Raw genomic sequence first — 16,056 nt, 5'->3', positions numbered from 1 at the left:
AGGCTCCGTGAGAACACAAACAGCTCGGGGTGTCGACGGGCCTGGCCCCTGGGCTGAGGCACAAACATCCATCCCGCCTCAGCCGTCGGGCCAGAGTGTTCCTGAGACAGCTGGAGGGCCACTCTGCACACTCTGCACATTCTTCCCGGGATCCAGCGCGCCTGGGCCCCTGGAGAGTTCCAGCTTCCCGCCATTCCTGGAGGCCCCTACGAGTGGCCGCAGTGTCCCCTCCTTAGCACGTTCGCAGCGAAGTCAGGCTTCAGCTGCAGGCGTTGAAGGCCACTTGTAGTTTATCCTCCTGAGCGGCTCCCTGTGGACCCAGCAAAGGACAGGCAGGCATCTGCTGGGCTAAGCCAGGAAATGAAACTCCCACTGACAGCCTCAGACATGCTCTTGAAGAAAAAATCAAAACGGTATTAATTTTTTTATGCCTTCACCAAGGAATTTATTGTCAAACATCTACTAAGTACCAGAGGCAGGGGCAGGCTTGTTGCCCTTCTGCAGCCTACAGTCCAGTGGGGAGCCATGAAAATGAAGACGGAGGCTGGGAGACCAGCACGAGACCAGACAAGCATATCCTGGGAGTGATATCCTGTGGCCGCACTTGGAGGTTAGGGCACACGCACGGTCACAGTGGTGGTTGGGGAAAGCCCTTCCGTGGGAACAAGTTCCAACGTATCTCTGGCTTTGTTGCCTGCAGCTCTGGGCCTCTGCTTTTTATGACATCTTCCCTGTGTGATGCCCGCAAATTTTTTATAGAGCTTCCACGCCTAGGATGCAGAACGCACACGCAGCCTTAATTCATCTCCACCAATTGTGCAAGAGCTCGAGATCTTCACAGGTAGTACTTAACGTGCTCCCAGGCCTCTAGTATCCCCTGGGAAAGTTTGCTGTCAGGGCTGTTATAGACTCAAACGCCTTTGAAAGTGAGCTAGAGTCAGCACCCCTTTTCTCTGAGATAGAGGATTCTCCCAGAGGATAATAATGCCTGTGGGAATAACTTTGGTCCTTTGAAAAGAGGCATTTGCTCTTAAGGTCATGTGGTCATGTTCGGTAAAAACTTGCTGGCTTCAAAGAGGCTGGGTAATTTCCAAAAAAACCCAGTCCCATCACCAGAACTACTGGGGCACTGGGGAAGATGTAAAGGTTATATTGAAAAATTCTCAGGGAGAGGGTGTTGCTCAAAGAAGTGCAGTCTTGGGGCACCTGAGTGGCTCAGTTGGTTAAATGACTGCCTTTGGCTCAGGTCATGATCTCAGAGTCCAGGGATCGAGCCCCATGTCAGGCTCCCTGTTCAACAATGAGTCTGCTTCTCCCTCTCCCTCCGCCTCTCCCCTGCTTGTGCTCTCTCTCTCAAATAAATAAAATAAAATAAAATAAAATAAAATAAAATAAAATAAAATAAAATAAAATATACAGTCTTTCAAACATACCTGAAGAGGAGAGGGAAGAGCCTTTCCACCACCAAGGAGCCCCAAGAGCATCCAATAGAAGCTGTGCAATTGTGTAAACTCAAGTCAACTGCCTTCCTCAAAATAAAGAAGTATAGCAATCCTTACCCACATACAGTGTAGAACATTCTCAGAGGCCCAGCATATTTTCATATTTCTTTTATGTGAATTTCTAAGCTGCAAATCTGATGGTCTTAATTTCCTTGTAGACACTGAAAGTTCTATAAACGAAATCATATCCATATACTTTGTTACAAAATGTGAATTATTGACACTGAAATAAACTGTGTACTGTTTGGAAAGGGTCCCTCAAATTTCCTGACATTTTAGTGTAGGGGCTTGTTTTTTTTAAGTTCTTATGTGAAGAGGAGGGAAGAGTAAACAAACCGCTCTGTCTGGTTATAATCTATAATATAGATTAGCAATCTACTCTTGCTTATTCTTTGCTATATATAATAGTGCTGTGAGAATGGGGAAAACGTTTTTCAAGATGCTAAAGTTTTTTTATTGATTTTTTTGTGGTAAATAATCAATGCTACAAAAATTTCTTTTAAATAGAAAAGAGAAGTTTTATAAGAAGACAATATTAAGCTAACCATCATGTAAGCATTCTGGACATTCTGGATGAAGGATTCTATGATTACTTCTTCTCTTAGTTCTTAATTCATGAGGCAGATGGGAGTAGGGAGGTGAGGGCAGAAAGAAATTCATTAAAATACATTACTTGTGTTTTTTCAGATAGTGTAACTTGCTTAAATTCCTTATGTAACAATAACAAATTAATCAGCTGTTTTAATATTTTTTTAAAAAAGAACCAGTCCCATCAAACACACATGGCCATTAGTTAGCTGCCTTTGTGTTGAGTAATGGCTATGACTGACCCAACTTTGTGATCTTGGTTCTATTCTGTTCTAGTGCCTAGACATTTACCTCATCTCTCTAAAGGATTCTTTTCTTTAAAAAACTGAGGCATGATTGACACTTAATGTTACATTGGTTTCAGGTGTACAACATAGTGATCGAACAATTCTCTACACCATGCTCACCATGAGTGTAGCTACTATTCGTTGCCATATAATGCTATTACACCACCATCGACCCTATTCCTTGTGCTGTGTCTTTTATGCCTGTGACTTACTCGTTCCATAACTGGAAGCCTGTACCACCCACTTCAAAAAGATTCTTAAGAGACAATGGCTTATTAGGGTAGCAGGTACTGTCCCATCTCCTGCATAAAAATACGTATAATCATAGAAAAAGGTTATAACAAGGATCTTAGGCCAGCAACCAACCCAGAGATCATATGGGCTAGATCACAACACAGAATCTGGAAGGCCTTTTATGTTCTACACTCTCAGAGCAGTCAGAAGATCTCTGATCACACAATCCAGTAGTAGAACTAGGGGTAGAATCCAGGCCTTTTGGTTTCCAGCTCAGGTCCCATTCTACTATATAAGTGCTTTCTGGGGTGTATTTCATAAGATGTGAATCAATATTTTTTTTTAAGATTTTATTTATTTATTTGACAGAGAGAGATCACAAGTAGGCAGAGAGGCAGGCAGAGAGAGAGGGGGAAGCAGGCTCCCCGCTGAGCAGAGAGCCCGATGCGGGGCTCGATCCCAGGACGCTGGGATCATGACCTGAGCCGAAAGCAGAGGCCTTAACCCACTGAGCCAGCCAGGCGCCCCAAGATGTGAATCAATATTATGTAAAAAGGAGTGCCATGGTCAAGTAAGTCCAGTAAACATTGGATTAGAGAGAATTAAAGGTACTCATTTATGATAAATTTCTCAGTCTTTAAAACACCATTTCTTATGTGATCCTCCAAGAGGGGAGATGGTAAGGCGTTTTCCCCAGGTTCATTCATCCTAGAATCCTTTTGGGATGGAATATCTGCAGAGCATGTTTTGAGAGACACTACATACTGTTTTGTCTCTTAAATAAGTTGGAAGTTTTTGAACAGATAAATTCATAGCTATTGGAACAATGACTCTAGCTTAGGAAATGTTGGAAGATTCAGCTATATTTCTGGCCCATTGATGTCAACATAATGGAAGGTCTGCCATACCTGACTGGAATGACTATTGGGATGTCCTAAGATAACGTTCTATCTATTTTTAGGACGACTGCTATCCAGAAACCAAGTTTGTTTAGCTTTGTTTCCCTGTTGTGGTTGCTTTGAAGATATTTTGATTCTGCACCTGGTTTGACATACGGAGGAGTCTGCTGGTCTTTCTTGTTGGAAAACTTAACTCTGTAGAGGGGCCCAAACATAGTAACATGCTGCATTCCAGAAGTTCTTGATTTTTTTCCTGGACATGACTCATCTATAACTTTTTAGGTGCCCCTGTGCTGAAAATGCATATTCACAGTATAATTTGTATAAAATTTGTATAAAATTTTAGGATGGTCTTGACTCTTTGATTCATTGCCCTCAAAGAGAACTGTCTAAAAACAAAATGCATACAAATGCACACACACAAGAAATGTGTAAGGGTAAGACTTTTAGTTGCCCCTCAGGAGTTATTTTTCTCTTTCTTTTGAATTCTTGATCCTTGGTGCCTTGTCCACTATTTCCTATTTTGATGCTGGCTTTGTCAATGGTGCCGAAGGGCTGCCTATCCTGTTGCTTTAAATGCAGGGTTTGGGGATTTCCTGGAGCTGCTGTAAAATGTCACTCTTTGTTTTTCTTTCTGGACGCTGCCCTTTTTGGAAAGAGAGACACACAGAGAGACAGAGAGAGACAGAGTGGGAGGAGAGAGTGGAGGCTGAAGGGCGAGACACATGCAGAGAAGAATCATATGGAAAAAGGAAGGCAGCTGCATATAGTAGGTTGGAGGTACTACTACGGCTGTCTATAACTTGTCTGGAGCCAGACCTCTGCTCCTCTCGGGGCTTCAGTTTTTATACCCTTATTCAAGCAAGTTGGCCTCACTAGGCCATCTCTTGGGATTTTCTTCTGTCTCTGACCTTCCATGAAGCTAACTTCATTTTTCTTATAAACATTTAATAGTACAAAACAATATCTCCCTTGGCTTGCCCTTGACGTCTTCTCATTCTCCACTACTTTTATTTCACTTTGTCCAAAATAGAGGTTTGATTATTTCCCCTCTGTAACTTCCTTTTCTATGTGTGTCTCTGTCTACCCAACACTGGCCTCTTGAGCCACCCTCCACCCATCTCCAGCCTTCCCTGGTTGTTTCCCTGTGGTTAAGGCTCTCTTAATCACAACTCACGATCATTCAGCCCCCTTTTTTTTCCAGTATGAAGAGTCTTTCATTTCCACAAGAGGCCCCTGTGCTCTACTGCCTCTTTTGGGAGATGAGCAGAAACTAGTGCAGTACAGACAGGAGAAAGGCATAACGCCATCTTCTGTGAGCACAGCACTCACTGGAGAGAAGAGGATGAATTCCGACAAGCGTGCAGCTTAGCTGAGGATCCCAGGTTCCAGAAGAATGCAAATAAAGCCCCTGGAGATACAGCTGAGGGGTGCTTCTCTACACTGACTCAACACAATTAATTCAGTGCAGGGTGTGACAGTTGTAGGAACTACTGGAAAAGCATCTGGCTGAATGGTCTTGTGATTGTAAAATTCTGAGGAGCTGGAGTTTCTACAGGCTTAGAACTCAGGCCGGGTTTGGGGATGTGTCAAAATACATGGTCTTTTGGGGGAAAAGATGATCTGTTGCAGTTCCTGGACCCTAATTTAGCTTGTTTCTACACCCTAAGATGGCAGGAGTGATTTGGTGTGGGGGTTGGGGGTTGGGGGACGGACACAAAGATGAAAGCACTAAGAAAACCTCTTGAAACTTGAATTGGGGAAGTAAAACCTTATTAGCTTTTCTTGGTACATACTATTTAAAAATATTGCATCTACTTCTTTGTGCCATGCTTCACATTGGTCTATTTTTTTAGTCTAGAAAAGAGATTCTTGAAAATGACCCCGTCAACAGCTTCTAAATATCATACTAAGCCTCCCGTATCACCACTCCCCCTCCTTCTTCACTTCTCCAACCTTAAATGGATTCCCATGATAGTAGGAGGCTCTGTGGGGGAGGGGACCAGAAGTGACTAAGACATTTAACTTTTATTCAAGAGACTCAAAGTTGAGTGGCAGAAAGAATCCAGTAGAGGCCTAGGTACTAGAAGGTCTGGGACATCCCACCCCCTTGCCTAGCCTGTGTAAGTGACACACTGAGACCTCATTCACACTCTGGCTCTGCTACTAACTAGCTGTGTGGCTCTGAGGAACTCACTTAAGTTCTTGGGGTCTCTGTTGGTAAGTGAAGGCTTTGGATTAGGGATCCCCACATTTCCTTTATTAAAAAAGTCCTTTGATTACCGGTGACCCACTCAAGCCCCATTTTCCTCATCTTTAAAACAGGGACAGTAATATCTGTTTGACCACTCACAAAGATGGGGTAAAAATGTATGTGAAAAGCTCGGTGAGCCTTAAAACACAATACAAATGTCAGTTATCATCATCATCCTTAGAATTTTTTATGCAACTCTCCCTCTTTCTTCAGAGTAGAAGGCTCTCTTTCTCTAGTCTTCTACCATTTCTGTTAAAGAACAATCCAGTGCCTTATAGGAAGTCCCAAAATTCAGTCCTTGGTTTGATGAACTAGGAGGCAGATGTTAGCTCAGGGAGATGTTGTTGCAAATGACAGTGCTATCTGAAAGCTCTTCTTAAGGAAGTGGGCTAAGGCTTCCATCTGTCCCCAGAGAGAGATGGCTTCTGAGAGATCTTATGCAAGGGCATGAACAGAGTTTACTAACAAACTTGTGTTCTCAGACAGGGGTTTGCCCAGAGAATGAAAAAGCCTTGAAAGTTCCAAGGGCAATAATGGCAATTTGAGATGCTTCTCTTTTGCCTAGCGCGTGCGTGTTTCCAAGTCTTCACTGACATTCACTCATCAGTACTCCCAACACTACCTCAGCTTTTAGTGTTGCCTTTGGGGTGCCAGAAAGGGATGTTACCTGAGCTTTGTATTCAGAGAAAGCCCCTGGGCTGAGAATGACAATTCCTCTGTCCACCCCTGGTGATTAGTTCTTCCCTGTTACCAGTGGCAAACCCTCTCATGTCTGGTCCCTGCTACCAGGACTCCAGTAGTGCCCTCCCAGGGCCTTGCCCAGCATCATGGTGTCAGAACTGGAATGACTCCTTAAAGACTCGCTGCAGGGGCCAACTCCTTCTTTGATGGTGCAAGATTGAGGCATTCAATCCACCCACAGGGGAAGTGAAACACCCAAGGCAACACAGCTAGCTAGAGACACAGTAACCCGTCTTAAGAGACAAAAACTAGAAACTACTCTCCACCCTCACACCTCCATACACCCTAACAAATTAAACACTCTTGGTGTCCCTTGAGGAATCAATAATGCTTAAACCTGAGGGGTACAGGGAAGAGGAGAGACATCATGTATGTGTGCCTGATCACCCAGCACGGCCTCTGTTGCCACCTCTGAACAGTTGTCTCATCAGTGGTGGCCCATCCTATCCTAAGTTGGAATGGGTCATTCTTGAAATAAAAGTTGAACTTCCATCATTCCGGACAGAATGAGTTAAGATAAAGGGCTTCCTCCTTTTCTCTCATCCAACACCTAAGTTAACATAAGCCCATAAGTACAGGGCTTTAGGAAACAGAAAGTCGGGTTGTGAGCAATTATAATGTGAAATGAAAGTGCCCATTGTGGCCCAGAAGCCTGGGAAGCTACAGATACTACTTACCCTAAGGTAGAACATGTCTTTTGCCAAGAACACAGCTGGATTAGCTCTGTGTTTTTCACAGAATAGGCACATAATAAATATTTGCGGATTGATTTGATGAGGAAAAATGCCTGGCACTTGGATAATTTCCCATTTTTCAGCTTCTTATTTTTTAATGTTTAGCAAAGGCGCAGGTGGCCAGTGTTTAATACATCTGGCAGGAATGTTGATGATAGTGGCTGTCATCTATATTTCCCAAATTGGTCTCTAAGTAACACTGATTCTGGGGTATCTTGGGGGAAAAAAGCTCTGTGTTTAAATAGGTTGGGCAATGTTACTTAGCTTCCTACTCTGGTCTCTCAAGATGCTCAAGACTCATTAGTTATTAAAAATACTGAAAAGAGTTGCCCCCCCACCAAAAACAGCTTTAACTTTGTTAAAACAATTTCTTTCTGAGTTGGTTTGATTACGTCTCTTCCACATATTTCTCATGATATCCATTAAAGTCCCACAAAATTAATGTTCTTTGGAAAATACCTTGGGAACTATTAATTGAACCCGGTTTTTGAATTTTACTGGTGACAAAACAGAGGTCCTGAGAGTGGTTGAAGTTCTTACATGTAGCTAGTGGGGGAACTAGGACTAGGATCCCATTTCTTTTTTGCCTGGCTTAAACTGGTCAGCCACACCCAGCTAGAGGAGGATTCTTGAAGGTGGGTCCTGGGACACCAAACATCATATATAGAGATAATGGGTAAAAAAGATATGAACATTTTACTCCATAATGGGTTCTTCTGGGATAATTTGCTAAAAGCTTTAGGTCGTTTTAGCTGCTTTTAAATATGGGTAATCATATCCCACTCTTTTATTATCTCATAGATCTTGGGGTGCTTGCCCATTGCAGCCTGCATATGCCATAGGTGCTTAATAAATATATTAATGAATGAACGAAGGAAGGAAAGAACCCAGCAAAAGTCAGAGGAGGTTGGTGGCAGGGAGGAGGAAGGAAAGAATCAAGAACTGCAAAGGAGTGAGAAAAGGAAAAAATGTGGAGAAAGGGGGATGGGTGAAAAAAAGGAGCCAGCAAGTTACTGCTCAGTGGGGGAGCCATGAGGCCTGGCAGAGAAAAGAAAGGAGGCAGCTGCAGGTGATGGAGAAAACAAAAACAAAACTGAGTGACCAGGAAGCTTTGTTTTTAAAAAGTAAAAGTGAGTCATAAGGCTAATTCAGATGCTGGACATGCCAAGAGGCTCTTGCCCAGGAGGTGGGAATGAGCAGGAAATGCTGAGAAACTTTGTGAACTCAGATCAGGGTACCTTTATTGCGCCAGTACAGGAAATGTGCAAGGCACCTTCTTAAGACCCACTATGATAACAGATGAGTAAGACAGGAATCTTGCCTTCGACAAGGTGACAGTTTAATGGGGAGGAGAGTTAGGACAGGGATTCAAATAACGTAATGCTAGGCAGAATGTTTCAATATCCCCAGAGGTAAAAGTCATTACTGGGGGGGGGAATTAGGAGACAGGAAATTCACATCAAGTCAGGAGGCTCAAAAAGGCCTGTGAGGTTGAGCCACCAAGCATGGATAGGATTGTACCAGGCAGGCATGGGGGATAGAGAGGCATTTCAAGGTGATATGATAAAGAACCCTCAGGAGGTGGGGAAGCATATCGAACAGTGAGAGGTCCAAGTGGATTCCAGCCAAGGAGGTGTGTGGATTGGGAGATTGTGGAGACATGGCCATAAAGTCACACCATGGGGCCTTGAATGCCTGGCTGAGGCGCTGGCGCTCCAGGCAGGCAGCGGGAAGCTACTTGAAGGGGTTTTTGTTGTCGTTGTTCAGAGAAATAATACCATTAGAGATGACTTTCAGGCAGGGTGACTGGGCAGAAAGGGGTTAAGTCAGGGGAAGGAGCTCCCCGGTGGGGGAGAGGCAGTTTGGTTGCCAAAAGACCCACAGACCATTTAGGTGTTGCACATCAGACAATCAGAAAATCTGTCCAGAGATAATGGCTGAATCCTCTCCCGAGAGAACAGACAGCAGAAGGTTCTGGTCATTTCCTCAGGGGATAGGGAAGGAGGAAGAATTAGAGCACAAGAGAAGCCAAAGAGAATGCAGTCAAGGAGGAGAGACACCAACAACAGCCAGGCGGGGTACAGGTTTCAATCAAGAAGTTATAGCCATGATTGGGAACCCCAGTCCCGGAGCAGGACTGTGGGAGTTTGAATCGCAGGAGCCTAACTAGTCATGATTAGCACAGGGACTTCAAAGAGTTTTTGAGTGTTTGTTTCTTCATATATGAAATGGGAGTGATTTCTATCTTCAAGGGGTGCGGGCATTCACTGAGATAAAGTTCTTAGTGTACACAGTACGAGCCAAGGAGTGAACAGGACCCGCGGGAGAAGCAACTGTAGAGATGAAGGGTGTTCGCTTGAGGAGCATCTGGAAATGGAAGAAAGGGACCCTCCAGAAGCCCAGCATTTAGCCGGGACCGCTGACTGCCCTGTGAGAGGAAGGAGTGAGCTGGTCAAGGCAGCCTCAGCCCGGTCCTCACCCCAAAACACAGTCCTTACGCCTACGCTTCCATCCTGCCACGCCTCCCAACCTCCCGCCCCCAGCTTCCCGCCGGGCTCCCACGCCAGCCAGGTCCAGGACCCCGAAGCGCATGCGCCTTCCGGAGCCCCTACCCAGCTTTCCACGTTTCACTTCCCTCCCTTTTTCCTCCTCAGCTCCCGCTCCACCGCCGCGATTGGCCAGCGGGCCTCCTCACTTCGGCCAATAAACGCCGCTCTCTCGCCCCCGTGTTACTGGGTAGAACAAAACAAAAACAAACAGAGCGAGAGGGGGCTGAGACGCTCTGAGGCGGCGGCAGAGGCTGAGCAGCGGGTCTCGGCCGGCGGACCGGGGACCTGGGCGAGCAGTGGCGACGGCGGCGGCCCGAGGGGTCAGTACCAGCGGGGCGGCCCGCACGCTCAGAACGACTGCGCTCTCTCCCTCAGCCCCCGTCTCTCCTCGGAGGCAGCCGCACGTTGGGAGGGGGTGGGGGCCCGAGACCACGGCCGGCTCGGGTCGGGGCCGGACCGGGTGGGCGGGGGTCCGGCCTCCTCCTCGGAGCCCCGCAGGCAGGCCGCGGCCGCCCAACGCTCCGGGATGCGGAGGGCGGGCTCCGGTTCCCCCCCGGGCCGAGGCCCGGAGCGCGGCGGCGCGGGCCCGCCCCCTCCGGGACCCTCTCCCGGCTGAGCAGAGTGCGCGGGGCGCTCGCCAGCGGGGGGCTGCTCCCCATCCCCGCTAAGGCCGAGTTCTCATTTTTACTTGGAGGGGGGACGTTGGGAGGCGTGTTTCTGGCGTGACTGAAATCCTGTGAGGAAGGTTCGCGCCCTCCCCGCCCTCCTGGTCTCCCTGGAGGGCCCCGGCCCAGCGTTCCCAGACCCCGGCCCGCGCTCCGGAGCCCAGGCCCGGCCGCTCTGGTCCAGCATCCCCCGGGGCCGGCCTGGACTGGGGCCCGCGGGGTCCGGTCCTGCGCCCGCGGCGGGGAGGAAGGCCAGCCGCCGCGGGAGGGGCCGCTGGGAGGCGGACACGTGCCCCCCTCCCCGGCCCTGCGCGGACTTCGGGCGAAGGGTCGCTTTTTTGGTTTAAGTGAAAATCTCCCAGGGACAACAAAGACAGGAAGGGAGCCCTCTTTCTGTGGAACGCAGGCCGTTTCTGCTGCATTCGTCAATTTGGTGCTGCAGTGTACACGGGGAGGGGTCCTGTACCCCCCACCCGCTCCCCGCCCCGAGCTTCGAAAACTCTCTGAAGTCGGTCTCTCCCGTCTCGCATACCCCTGTGAGAACTGGCTGTGTGACCAGCAACTGTGCAGTATCTGCAATGATTAAAAGGATCAAAAATGCAGCTTCGTGTGAACAAAAAGTCACCGCCTGTTTTTACTTGTATTTTTACTGCTGTTTTAGAATTTTGGCATTCTACCTAATGTAAGTTTTCTTAGAAACCACCGTATACTTTTCTAAAAGGGGAGCACTGCAAATGCGTTTTAAATTATTGGTATTTATGCCCTTAACTTTCCTTCATTATAGATTTCTTTTTTCTTTTTTTTTAAAGGTTATACTTTTTTTTTTTTAAGATTTTATTTATTTATTTGACAGAGAGAGATCACAAGTAGGCAGAGAGGCAGGCAGAGAGAGGAGGAAGCAGGCTCCCCGCTGAGCAGAGAGCCCGATGCGGGGCTCGATCCCAGGATCCTGGGACCATGACCCGAGCCGAAAGCAGAGGCTTTAACCCACTGAGCCACCCAGGCGCCCCCATTATAGGTTTCTTAAATTCCTTACTGTTTCAGCAGCGATCTTTGAATTATATTTTGATTGGTTCTTCTGTTGTAGTAATGAAAAGAAAAATAGTTGCTGGGTGTGCAAAAATAAATGACACTTTGATATCTTCTGCGCAGCTTTTGCATCAGTGTGGTTGAATACTTCTAGCTGATTTTAAGTTGCTAATTAGCTGTATTGTAGCCCTGGAATGAAAACAAATAATTTTCTGATTAACATATGGCCTAAACTTGACTAGAAACTGTCAGAGTGGTTTATGAAGTCTATTTCAGGAAACAGATTTTTGGGGTGGGGGCTAGTGGGAAGGTGAGGTTCTATCTCCTGGGGAATGTCATGGCATTTGAATGTTTCTGGTTGTATGTTTCTGTAAAACACATTTAAGAAATGAAAACTGTTTGTTAGCCTTAATTTTGTCAAACTTCTATGAATGCTTTTGTTTTCTTATGGGAAATTTTATTGTTTAGTTTCAAGGATGTGGCATTTAGAATTTTTGCTTTATGTAGTTAAGTGTGGGGCAAAAATCGTACGGATTGTTGAGTAAACTGGAAAAAAACTCCACTACTTTGAGGAAAGGAAAAACATGCAATGTATCTTTATCTTTCTCAAAATTCTTAAAATGTCTGTGTTGCTATCAAGTGTGACTGAGTTCTTGATTGCTTTATCATTGCCTAAAGACACAGACAAGGCTCCCCCCTCCAGTTAGGATTACTAAATAAAAACAAATATGGTAAGTTCTAGATGATAGTCATACTTAATAATTTTCTTTGCCCTACTGAATGTCTTTTGTGTAATAGTTTAAAATAAATATTATTTTTAGTGTTTGGAAAGTAATATTTAAAGATTTGATATAACAGTAAGAGTCTGTGTTTTAATAAGCTTCTGTCTGTTAGCCCTAAAACAGAATCTTCTTGTGGGATATTAAAATCTTGTATTGAACTTGTGCAAGCAGTACTGGATTGAGAAGGTCTGGTTCTGGTTTTTCCATTGAGCATTGTCTTTGGACAGATCATCTACCTTCTCTGAATTTTAGTTGTGTGCAGAGTGGAGTAAATAGGTCAAGGTTGTTTTGAGACGGACATGAAATAATGCCTATAAAATTCTCTGTGAAGTATAAAAGGCTTTATAAACACCAGTTAAAATAATTTCATTTCCTTTAGTAGCTAGGTTCTGCAGAAAGTATTCTCCCAAAGAATATACTTGCATCAAGTATGAAAAAGACTTCAATGTAATTCTAGTTTAAAAAAGCTCATACACACATCATAAGACGTCTTCACTGTTCTATAATATGTAACTCATATAAAATGAAACAGATATGGCATTTTCAGACATGAAAAACATGAAGTGCCTAGGTTTCCAAACTATTTTTCTTATATATTTATATAAATCTTTATATGCACATCTTTAATGGTAATTTTTTCCCCTAAATCCAGAGTTGATGGAAATTATGATATTGAAAAGTCATTATATAGAATTACATAAGTCTGTGTATTCTGAGTAGAATTAGAATAATCTCACCATTTTTTTAACTTCTGAAGTGGTATGATAGCATCCTGGTAGCCTAAGGATTATGCCTTATTAAGAAGTTTTATCATGGTTAGCATTAAGGTGTGTGTATTTTTGTTTTACAAAGTAATACCCTTTTCTGGATCAAAGGACTATAAACCTTTTAGATGTTAAAACAGTAAATATTAAGGAATTTTAAAGTTAGTTGAGGGGTGCCTGGCTGGCTCAGTCTGTGGAGCATGTAACTCAATCTCAGAGTCATGAGTTCGAGGCCCATATTTGGCCTAGAGTTTACTTAAAAAAAAAAAAAAGTTGAGTCCCGGGAGGCATCACATATTATTATTATTATTAAATAATTTTATTAATTTATAATTTATATTATTAATATAATTAATAATTTATTATTTATATTTATTGATGCTATTAATAAAGCAACATTTAAAAATAGGTTGTTATATAAGAAAGGTATGCTTTTCTGCAATTAGCTTATTAGTCATTTTCATTAATTTGTACATTTTATATCTTGAAAGCATATTGCTAGTGAAATGATTGGGAAGGCTTATATATAACCTGTATGATGTGAACAGATCAGTGGTTAAGTACTGTAAGCCACTATTTTAAAAATATTTGCAGAGAGATTCTAAAATCATTTGGTTACACCTTCTGGTAATAGTTTCCATGAAAATATATTTTGATAGTCTTTCAAGTAACAGATTTATATCACTAAGTTAAATAAGAGGTAACTGATTTCATCAAAACCTTCAGCATTAATAATTTTTAAGCCATTTTAGAACTGAGGTCTATAATACTGAGATGCTAATGTCATTGTACTTATTTCTTTTTGAAGGCAAGTTTTTTTGTTTACTTTTTATTTTTTAAAGAGAATGGGGGAGGCATCTGGCTGGCTCAGTGTGTGGAGGATGCAACTCCTGATATCAGGGTTATAAATTTGAGCCCCATATTGGGTGCAGAGATTACTCAAATATAAAATCTTCAAATTTTCTTTAAATTAAAAAAAAGAATGGGTGTTTTAGATTATGAAAATAATATTCTCATTGTAGAAAACAACACTTACAAAAATTTCTCCCAATCTCAAAGTCTTATAACTGTAATTATGGACACCTAGGTAATGAAATGGCAGACCTGTCTGCCTTCAGATATGTTACAATGTGAAAAATTAACACAGTCATGTCATATGCTTGATTAAAACTGTTGCTTGCATTTTGTAGTAGTTCTTAAAATTCATTCATCGTGAATTATCCAGTATTAATGTATATCAGATTAATTATGAAGCCTGGTAGTCCTAAAAAATTTGGAGTATGTATATACTGCTTTAATTTTACTTCCAAGTTAATGGGATGCTTTGGCACATTCAGAAATACGGTTTTTTTGTGTTGTTTTTTTTTGGACATAGATACACTTGTCAGGAAGAGTGAAACCAAATGTTAATAGTGGTAAACTGTTTTTCAAAGTAAGAGAACTCTTTTTCAAAAAATGAAATTACGTGCTGGTTTTTTTTACAGTGATTAAGTAAATTCAATTTATTAATTATGTCAGTTTGGAAGATACTGAAACTTTTTTCTTTTTAAGGAAATAGATCCCAAGGGAAGACTTCCATTAGTAATTTAATCAGTGCAAGTGACATTAAGGAACTATGGATGTAGAAAATGAGCAAATACTGAATGTAAACCCTGCAGGTAAGCAAGAATATTTTGAACCTTGACTGTATTGTGAGCATATTTGAGGTCCTACAAAATTTTATGAAAACATAGTATTAAAACCATCTTTTTACTTTGAAACAATCTTACTCATGCTATAAGAAAGTGAGTTATATTACTTTTAAAATCAAGTCTGGGATTTTTTTTGTTTAAATATTTATTTATTTGAGAGGGAGAGAACAAGCTGGGGGAGAGGGGCAAAGGAAGAGGGAGAAGCAGACTCCTTGCTGAACAAGGAGCCCGATGTGGGGCTTCATCCCAGGACCCTGGGATCATGCATGACCTGAGCGGAAGGCGGATGCTTAACCAACTGAGCTACCCAGGTGCTTCTGTGATTCTTATTTTTATGGAAATTCTTCACATGTCCTTATCTTTCTGCCCATCCTTTCACACTCCATATATTCTTATTCTCCACTTTGTGTAATAAACTGTAAGGTACAGAATGGAGAAGAATAGTAAACCTGTTCACTGATATTTTCAAATGAGCTAGTGATTTCTATAATACAAACTGTTACTGGTGTTTTCGATCTCTTTCCCTTTTTTTTTTTTTTTTAAAGAGTTTATTTATTTGACAGAGATCACAAGTAGGCAGAGGCAGGCAGAGAGAGAGGAGGAAGCAGGCTCCCTGCTGAGCAGAGAGCCTGATGCGGGGCTCAATCCCGGGACCCTGGGATCATGACCTGAGCCGAAAGCAGAGGCTTTAAGCCACTGAGCCACCCAGGCGCCCCCATATTTCATTTTTTAACACTATAATAGTATTATTTTTTCAATGACTAATTCATTGTGTACAAATTATATAGTTTTCTTTGATCTGAACAGACACTTTGAAGTTGAAACCTCTTTGCCATTTTCTATTTATACACCTGATTTCAAGTGTGCTAGAAAATTATAGTTGAAAAAAATTATTGCAATAATTAATGATTATTTTGGTGCTGCTATATACAATAGCTATGTGAATACTTGTTTTTAGGGTTATAAATGGGCATCATATCCCTGCTTCATTGAAGTGGGGTTGGTAAGAATATATTTTAAGAATATATTTCACAGGGGCACCTGGGTGGCTCAGTGGGTTAAGTTGCTGCCTTCGGCTCGGGTCATGATCTCAGGGTCCTGGGATTGAGTCCCGCATCGGGCTCTCTGCTCAGCGGGGAGCCTGCTTCCCCCTCTCTCTCTCTCTCTGCCTGCCTCTCTGTCTACTTGTGATCTCTCTCTGTCAAATAAATAAATAAAATCTTTAAAAAAAAAAAGAATATATTTCACATATAGATAATTGCTGCTTTTCTGTACTGCCCAGTGTGATACCTACTAACCACGTGTGACTGTTGAGCACTGGAAATGTGACTTGTCTG

General features: G+C 43.1%; 1 protein-coding gene across 2 annotated transcripts in view; it reads left to right on the top strand.

Moving 5' to 3' along the window:
* The first annotated feature begins 9,970 nt into the window (after window positions 1–9,970).
* PDCD4 (programmed cell death 4) overlaps window positions 9,971–16,056 on the top strand; it is a 28,800-nt gene continuing 22,714 nt past the window's right edge. Inside the window, exons 1-2 of one of the 2 annotated variants that reach the window (XM_080822662.1) lie at window positions 9,971–10,108; window positions 14,580–14,686. In XM_080822662.1, the coding sequence (XP_080678788.1) occupies window positions 14,644–14,686 (43 nt within the window). In that variant the 5' untranslated portion in view covers window positions 9,971–10,108; window positions 14,580–14,643. The remainder of the gene's footprint in view (window positions 10,109–14,579; window positions 14,687–16,056) is intronic. The other variant, XM_080822661.1, reaches the window with a different exon arrangement.

This window comes from Martes martes (assembly GCF_963455335.1).
Source record: "Martes martes genome assembly, chromosome: 14".
Taxonomy (NCBI): Eukaryota; Metazoa; Chordata; class Mammalia; order Carnivora; family Mustelidae; genus Martes; species Martes martes.
This window is presented reverse-complemented; position numbering and strand designations above follow the sequence as displayed.